The sequence below is a fragment of the Hyperoodon ampullatus genome, assembly GCF_949752795.1.
Source record: "Hyperoodon ampullatus genome assembly, chromosome: 1".
NCBI lineage: Eukaryota > Metazoa > Chordata > Mammalia > Artiodactyla > Ziphiidae > Hyperoodon > Hyperoodon ampullatus.
The window spans coordinates 178033216-178042640 of record NC_136914.1 but is presented as its reverse complement, the minus strand read 5'-3'; the positions used below and the strand labels follow the sequence as shown (position 1 = coordinate 178042640).

Genomic DNA, 9425 nt, shown 5'->3' with positions numbered 1-9425 from the left:
AAACATTTATCACAACACATGGAAAAATTAATAAAAGGAAATACAGTTCAGTCCTGAAAGGGTTAAATAGAAACCCTAATATATTATTGTTTCTAACCATCATCCCACATTACAGTGCTTGAAAACAAAGTCGAAAGTCTGGCACAGAAAATTACACACATTTGTTCAGTACTCATCAGAAACACAGCTGCTTTTGAAATCAAAAATAAGTAACTTGGTTAATAATTGAATAACATTTTGTTTCAAAAAGGAACCCCCCCACCCCCTGCATGGATTATCTGATTAAACATGACTAGTTAGTTTAGTTCTTAAAAACTGTGTTGGAAATTGAGGGCACAGATGGTACTAGTTTCATTAAAAAAAAAACAAAACCCAAAAAACAAAAAACTAACCAGTTACAATTGCAAATAAGTCTGTGCAGTACGAGTGACAAATATTTCACTAATTAATACATATATGAGGATGCCTTTAGTTGCCACAGTTTAAGAAATGTCAGCAGCAGGGTAAATTTTATACTAGTGTTCAACTCTGAAATTATTTAAAATAAAAAGGGCATTTTATATTTAAAGCCTTTAGCTTGCCATCCCAATCTACGTGATCAAATTCAACAGAACTAATAAAAACATATTGGATAACAGACTCAGCTTCTATGCATATTTTCAGAAACTGCATAGAATCATAAGAGCATAGGCTACACTTCTAATACAGAACTTAAAAAAAAAAAAAAGCTTGAATGTACTATACTTTAACTGAAGTGGTTACCATTCTGAGAGTCTTTATAAGGGAAAATGACCAGCATCTCTAACAATGCCACCATTGGAGGAGGGGCCGTGTTCTACCATAACCAGAGGACAAGGCTCCTGTAAATTAAACACTGAAAATAATTCACAAAAAAATTTTTAATCAGCTGACAAAAGAACTACTAGTAAACAATAAGCCACAACAGACAAATCATTTCAGTCTTTAGTTTGTGGTATGTAGAATGTCATAAAATAGTGTGGGGAGAATGCCTGTATAAGTATATTCTTGGACTTTTCAAAAAAAAAAGAGGAAAAGGGTTTACAGTCTAATATTTCAATTATCTTATTAAAATAAACAAAGAGCCAAAATTAGATATAGGTAAGCAGTAAAATAGCAAAAGTTCATTTTAATAAAGCCATAAACTTGAAAAAATTATTTTGAGTTGCAATGCTGGGTAGGAATAGTTTGTTCTTCAAAAGCATCTCATCTGTTATCAGTTAATTTAATATAATTTGGTAACTAAATACCAAACCTGGGAAGTGGAGGAAACTTGTGGCCCATTCAAAGTAAGGCAGCACTGAAAACATTTCGGCGCTCTGAACAAAAAGCACTGTGTAAAGACTACTTCCAGACTCAACAGAGAGAAGAATAAATACTACTCAGAAATAAGCAAGTTTGCAAGAAAAAGCCAGTAAACAGTTAAAACAAAGAAAGATAAGGCCACAATGAATTCTGCCCTTGGTCACTGAAACAGATTTAAAGTGTGAGGCAGGATTAGCTTACAAGAGAAGCTAGTGACGGGAGCAGACTTAAAGAGAGAAAGGCTATATATAGTATAATGCAGCCTGTGAGTAATTAAAAAGGCTTGCAGTAAAGAGAAGACCACAATAACTTTTATTTAACCACTAACATGTTTTACAAATGACTTCCCCCTTGAAAACTGAGGAAAAAGTGATGTAAAGATGTTAGGAATTGTATTTACAATGGCAGAGTCTGAGCAAAAGAATGAGTAATGAAGGTATCAAAGCTGGGGGTGGAGGGGAGTGGGGGGAAGTTACTAACAATGATGTTTTAAAAAGTCTACTGACGGAAACTTTTCAAAATAGCCCAGGACACCAGAAAGACAATTTCTGTATGGAAACTGCAGGAAGTTAGTTTTGCTTTCTTAAGGTACTTGTGGCTCCTGTTTTATGGGACAGTAAAAGCTTACCACAATCTAGAGGTAGTTTTTACTCAAAGAAAGATGACTGTATTATTACTAGACCATGTCCTGTAACATCACACACATAGTTCCTGTAGAAAATGTAGCCCAATGAGTCTGCTGCAACTCCTAAGACACCGAACACAGGCGTGCCCAAAGTGCAGGAACAAAACCAACGTGAAACCAGTGAGCCCAGCACACACAGCCAGCACACAACCCTGAATGCAGCCAAATCTTAACTGAATGGAGAAGAAATGCTTTCCGAGTAGGAGACATTTGTGAAGATGCTCAGTACTGGGGAAAAGAAAACAAAAAAAGGCAGGGAGAGAAATGGAAAGATAAAGTACATCTGCATTTTTATAATCTTACAGCTATCTGTTCCTAAAGTACTGTCTTCCAGCTATTTTAGTTGGTCATCTAGTAAAAGCATCTTGTTTCAAGGTTACAATGATGTTTTGGCCTAGGCTACCCCCCCACAAAAAAAGTAAGTAAAAACATGCTTTTGCTGAGATTTTCCTCATTATACAATAAGGGCACCATCTACCAACTGGTAGCAAATACTTCTGATGATATTTTTTTGTCATATGCCAACAAGGCAGAAAAACACCCTGCTGAATGAAATCACTGGGAATATTCTAGCTTCAAAATAAAATGTTTAACTTACACATAATACAAGTTATGTACAAGATTAGGAGGAGGAAAAACCTGAACAAATCCTGGACCGCGTATAGATACATTTCTGCACAGGAAAAGGGAACACTGTAAAAACCAACATGTTCCATGCCATTAACTCATTAATGACTAAATGGCCACATTTAATTCCAGGTAAATGTTAGAACCTCTTGGATTACAACTATAAATACATTTTTTTAAAAAAAAGGAACACACAGAAATAACTATCAACGGTGTCTGAGAATAGAGACTAAGTCAACGTACGTTGCATGTATTGCAGGCAAGGCAGAGGCATTTTTTTTAAAGCTTTTGCACAGACTTCAAATAATCTTAAAAGAAATATGCAGGCCTTTACAAGATTTGACTTGCTGAAATCAAAACACCTTCCACTCATGAAAAGTCATAAGACTTCAGCTTTTAAAGAAAATAATAAAATAAAAAGAACAGTTCCAGCCTTAGACCAAAAAGACCTGGAGGAGTATGGTAATTAGATTAAACAAGCATGGTCAGGCTTGGAACCTGAATGTACTTAAGAGCAAAAGCTCAAAGGGGGTGGGGAGGAGAACAACCTATTTGGTAACAAAGGTGTACTATATATACTGTGATATAAAAAAGGTATGGTGAAAATGTACCTTTTACTAAAGCTTATACAAGTTCCTTGGTCCATAAAAACTATGTTAGATTTTTATCTTCTAGTTTGATTACCTTTTACTCCAGCCACATCTCTATTTCTTGCCCATTTAAACAAAAACAAACAAAAACCAACCAAACAAAAATAACAGCTGAAAAAAATCAATTTCCAAAAGTTTGCACATTTTGAGGTTTTTTTGTTTGTTTTACTGTGGCTTCTGCACTTCAAATCAGCACTTGCAGGTAATGGGGTTTTTGAATAGTATCACCGGGTATGAAAAGTTTTCCCAAGAAACCACAAAAGATTGTTCACTTTTTTCTTTCTTTTTTTGTCAACATTTTGCCGCACTCAAGTCAGTGTAAGTCCTAGCAAAAAGACGGTAGTTAGGACACAACTGTTGCTGTAGATGACGTGACATTGGTTGAATTTGTGCTGACATTTGTGTAACTCCCCTCGCTGTTTGTGTTTGACTCATTAGGGGGCACTTGGCTGGAGTTGGCTCGAAGGATTGCTCCCGCCGCACTGCAATGTGGCCGTGGCCCCGGTTCTGGGGTGTAGGTAAAGGTAAGGCTGGTGGAATAAATGATTCCATCATTACGGACCAAAGTTACTGGAACCTGGACTGGCTGCCGGACCCATCTCCAACCTTCTCGGAATGCAGAAATGTCTGGGACAACACAGAGCATACTCTCTCCACATCTGAGGAGGAAATAGAAATCACTTAAAAGCACAGAAAATTTTAGAACTGAAACTTAAAACAAGGTTGCTTAAATACAGGACAACCAATATCAGGAAAGAGTCTCATGTACCCACACCCCCATCAAAAACTCTGGATGATGTAAAAAATTATATTAAGTACCTGTACATAGTTTCAGCTTCTACATCCCCAAACCACACTCGTAAATTTGGAGTGAAATTCTGTCCTGTAAGTTCAAGCATTGCTACGTCCCCACCGCCATTCAACTGCAATTCACAGAAAATCAGAACAACGTTGAGAAAACTTTTCATTTTTCATTAAAGTACAGTTTCTCATTCGACTATCATGTGCAAAAATATGGATAAATAAAATGCTTCCTTTAAATGACATGATTATAAAGACAAAGTGAACTAAAAATATCAAGATAATATACAAACTGATTTACATTTAAATTTTCTTGCATAAAATTATGTTCCTCTCATTTTCTTTTTTTTTTAAATCAACAAATGATGTGTAACAAAACCTCCAAATCACAAGATTTGGAGAAAAATCAAATTTATTGTGAAATAAAATTATGCCATGTCATAGCTGAGAGCAGTTGCAAAGAGCTAAAAGTCAAGTTGTAAGTGGTCTCACCTGAAGACTTTCTACAACAGGCACCGGTGTGACTGGGGCAAGGACAGGGCCCATCCCCTCGTAAAATGTATACTCTGCCTTATCCGTACTAATGATTGTCCAGGAAGCGCCATCATTTATCATCTCTTTATTTGGTTCTTTTGGGCATGGAGTGGCCTTTTGAAAAAAAATTGGTTAGAAATTGAGTTTTATATACACTGCAGTATAAGACACTTTAACAAAGTAACACTCATAGACTGGCATTAACATGAAGAGAATTTAGTACAAATTTATAAACTTCCCAAGCACGATGCTTTGCCAATCCCTAAACAAACAGAATATTAACATGGAAACGTCACATATGGCAGGTTTTATTTTAATACAAAATATTTCAGTGACATACTAAAAACTAATAATACCTTCAGAATAACCATTTAAGTAAGAGTATACCAGTACCTGTATAATTTCTTTAATAAAAGATCAGTATCTGTGATGTAAATAGCTGTTTAAAACTCTTTAGGGATCCCTGAGAGAGAGAATGGGAGCCCCCTCCTGCTAAGAGAACAGCTAGAAACTTACGTACTTTCAGCTGGAAGGAACCAAGATGTTGACTGACAATCCCCTACCCCTACCTCGCAACACCTAGGCCAGACCATCAGTGCTGGGTTGAGGAGACTGGCTGTGTGTGGCCATCTCTCTGGAAAGTCTCCAGATGTTCAGAAATGAGTTTCATGTGAAAGTATAACTATTCTATTAAGTCATCTGTTCATGTCATAAATGTCCTCATAAAAGCCTTCTGAGTAAATATAGTTAAAAATTAGCTTTTGAAATGTGTCATCATTACTATCTTAGAAGACCCCAATATAAATCTGATGAGAATTATGAACGCTCCTCCAAAATAGGCATGTATCATATACAATGTTGTCTGCACATAATTTCAGGTGATTTACTGAATACCCAACATCTACTTTTGGATAGTCTGAGGGGCTCTTTGTTCCTCAGAACTAGATGTTAACTGCTTCTCTTAGAATATCTTCATAGTTTTGAGTTCTTCCTTGATGTAGGATGACTGCTATATCCGAGGAACATGTGGGCTAAGGACCCTTGAACTTGAGATAAATATCTGAACACACAGCCTCGTGTATTTGCATACAATTAACATTAAGCAAGAGTTTCATGTTTCTAAATGCTGCTAACCTAATAGTTTGCACATTTTAGATTTTACCAGTAATTTAAAAACATACCTGAAACTGAATTATTCTTTCTTGAGAAAGGCACAAGTACATTCTTTCTGTATCCTTAAGGTAAAATGCACATTTATGGAGCTGTGACACAGGATCATCTGCATCCAGTAATGCGGTCTGCTTATCAACTTTCCTAATTATCTGTATTTCAACAATTAAAAAAGAAAAGATCATCACATACGGAGTTTTCATTTGGTACACTGTCAAGAGTACACAGAAAGAATCTGCTATGTAATAATACATCACAGGTATTTGTCACACACCTACATACACAAAAGAATCTACAAACAATAAAGCTAGGTATAAGAATACTTTTAGATTGCAAGCATGTTAAGAATGTAGATATGTTACCTTTTTCCTTGAACTCCTAAAAAAATAGGGCAGACTGGCACCTGTTTTCTAGATCAGTGGTTTTCAAACTTTAATGTCCATACAAATCATCTGGGGTTCCTGTTAAACACACATCTGTTCCGATCCCACAGATCACATACGGGGCCTGATATTCTGCATTCTAGCAAATTTCCAGCTGATGTTAATCCTGACCTTTCGAATAATATACAACGACAAATATTCCAACATCAAAGGGGAAATTATCTCTAAAGGCCACTATGGGTGTGCTAGTCGGTACCTAAGTCCAGTATCATACTTATATGTTGTTTTAATTTTAACCTAAAAGAGGTTATCATTTTGCAGATTAGGAAACAGGCTCAGAGGTCAGGTTAATTTCCTCAAAATCACTTGGTTAGTAGCTCAGGGACCAGAATCTGATTCCAAGGCAGGCTGCCTGTCCAGCGCGAACTCTTCCCATTACACACTATGACTTTATAATCCAAATATTCCACAAAACACATATGGATATCTGAAAGATAATCCTATCAAACCTTAGATGTTACTTATCACATGGAAGGTAATCACTAAGTGTTTGAGGACTACGAAAATCACTCCCAACAGCATACAAACATGTTAGAACCATTTCTCATCTAAAATCAGAAGAAACCCCTTCCTTGACTACACATCCCTGTCCTTCCCTCTCACCACCCTGTTTCTCTGCTCTCCTTCACAGCAAAGCTCCTCTTCCTCACCACCCCAACTCCTGAAATCTCTCCAGCCTTTTGTCTCAAAATTGCTCTTGGTGAGGCCACTAAGGAATTCAAGACAGTTGAATCCCATGAGCACTTCTCTGTCCTCATCTTATTAGCTTTCTCAGAGGCATCTGACCCACACATTCTTCCTTGGGGATACACCTGCTCTAACCAGCGTTTAGTCTCCACAGCTGAGTCCCCAAATCTCTTCTCCTCTAGCCATACTCTATACTTTCTATACTATTTAGAAGTTGGCAACTCCTAAATCTGTATTTCCGGCCATAGCCTTTCTCAGGCACTCAACATGTATATTTAACTACCTATTCAACAGTTACACTGAAAATTTCTATTAATAGGCATCTCAATCTTAATCAAAACCGAATTTTTTATTTCTTCCTAAATGTGATCCTCCCTCAACTCATAGCTCAATAAAGACACCACGTTCACTCAATCCTAAAACCGTGGAGTCATCCTTGACTCCTTGCTTTCTCTTACACCCAAGCGGTCAACAAATTGTTAGGTCTACCTTCAAACAAATCGGTCACCTCTCATCACCTTACCAGTACCATCCTAGTCTAAGGTACCATCATCAACTTCTTGCCCGAATTTTGACAAAAGCCCAACCACCTTTCTCTTTGTTTCCCCAGCTATGTCCCTATGCTCTCTTATCCACAAAGCAGCCAGAATTATTCTTCCAAACATAAACCAGCCATCATTCCCTGTTTAAAACTCTTCAGTGGGGACTTCCCTGGTGGCGCAGTGGTTAAGAAGCCGCCTGCCAATGCAGAGGACATGGGTTTGATCCCTGGCCCAGGAAGATGCCACATGCCACGGAGCAACTAAGCCCGTGTGCCACAACTACTGAGCCCATGCGCCACAACTACTGAAGCCCACACACCACAACTACTGAGCCCATGCATTGCAACTACTGAAGCCCATGCACCTAGAGCCCGTGCTCCACAACAAGAGAAGCCACCGCAATGAGAAGCCTGTGCACCACAATGAAGAGTAGCCCCCACTCGCTACAACCAGAGAAAAGTCCGCACACAGCAACAAAGACCCAACGCAGCCAAAAAAATAAAAATAAAAAAAAAAACACAAAACCCTCAAGTGGCCTCCTATCTTACACAGGTAACAGAAAGTCCGTACTATAGATAGAGAGAGGGACTTGACAAGACGTTGCCCGTGGCTAACCTTGCAGAATCATTTCCTGGCACTTCCCCCCGCACCCCGACTTGGCTCTAGCTACAATGGCTTCCTTGCTAGTCCTCACACATTCCTGTTTTAAGTTCTTTTTGCCCTCATTCTGTCAGCCTGAAATGCTCCTCACCCAGTTTCTGCTTTCCCAACTTCATTCTGGTCTCTGTTCAAATAGCCCCACTTCAAAAAGACTTCTCTGACCACTCTAAGCACTCCCATTTCCCTTTCCCTTTATCCTGTTTTAATGTCTTATCACTTACATTAACCTTTTAATACATTATATGGGTATTTCTTTAGTTGGTTTTTGTCGACCTCCCTTCCAAAATGTAAGCTCCAGGCTTCCCTGGTGGCGCAGTAGTTAAGAATCTGCCTGCCAATGCAGGGGACACAGGTTCGAGCCCTGGTCCGGGAAGATCCTGCATGCCACGGAGCAACTAAGCCTGTGCATCACAACTACTGAGCCTGTGCTTTAGAGCCCGCATGCCACAACTACTGAAGCCCACGTGCCTAGACCCTGTGCTCTGCCACAAGAGAAGCCACTGCAATGAGAAGCCTGCTCGCCGCAACTAGAGAAAGCCCACACGTAGCAACAAAGACCCAATGTGGCCAAAAATAAATAATAAAATAAAATAAATTAATTAATTTAAAAAAATGTAAGCTCCAAAAAGAAAGAAAGTCTACCTTGTTCACCAATATATCTCCAGCATCTAGACAGTTCCTGGCCCATGGGTTCAGGGCTATTTGTAGAATGCACGTATGCATGTAGGACTGTAATACTTTGCTCCACAATGAACATCCTTAACAGTAGCTACTCACAGGATATTGTGAGGACTAAATGAATCAATATATGTAAAAGTGCTCAGAACGGTGCTATTAATATTATGCAATATTATTGGGTTTTTATGACTTGATTCACACCGGACATATTCCAAGATGATTTTTCTTTACTTAAGCCACAGCTATTAAAAATCCCAATCTTTTAAAGTCAACATTCTTCATATTTACACATTTTTAGCTCTGCAGTTTATTAGTCAGAATATTTGTCATTTTACTCACATCACCACTAATTTTTGAGTTTAAAGGGAGACACTACACTTTTAGCAATTACAGTTTCTAAGATCTTCTGTGAGACTAATTAAACTCAAGCAAAATGTTGCCATTCAATGCTAGTCTTAAAGGTGTATTTAAATTTAATGTTTGGAGTTTATGGAAATAAGTGAATTTTGAATGATGTAAGTTTAAAGCTTACTGTAAGTCTACCACACTCACCTATGACTTCACCACGTAAGAGTCAACATTTGCCTATGACACTGTCATTTCTGTAATCCACTGTTTCTCCACT

At 38.1% G+C, this 9425-nt stretch overlaps 1 protein-coding gene across 3 annotated transcripts in view; it reads right to left on the bottom strand.

Annotated features, from left to right (window-relative positions):
* Window positions 1–3252: 3252 nt before the first annotated feature.
* The window catches only part of LOC307060006 (recombining binding protein suppressor of hairless), a gene marked incomplete at its 5' end in the record, with an annotated part of 114164 nt that continues 107991 nt past the window's right edge, over window positions 3253–9425 (bottom strand). For 2 of the 3 annotated variants that reach the window (XM_079714323.1, XM_079714322.1), the window contains 4 exons: window positions 3253–3944; window positions 4105–4208; window positions 4579–4734; window positions 5802–5942. In XM_079714323.1, the coding sequence (XP_079570449.1) occupies window positions 3629–3944; window positions 4105–4208; window positions 4579–4734; window positions 5802–5942 (717 nt within the window). In that variant the 3' untranslated portion in view covers window positions 3253–3628. The remainder of the gene's footprint in view (window positions 3945–4104; window positions 4209–4578; window positions 4735–5801; window positions 5943–9425) is intronic. The other variant, XM_079714324.1, reaches the window with a different exon arrangement.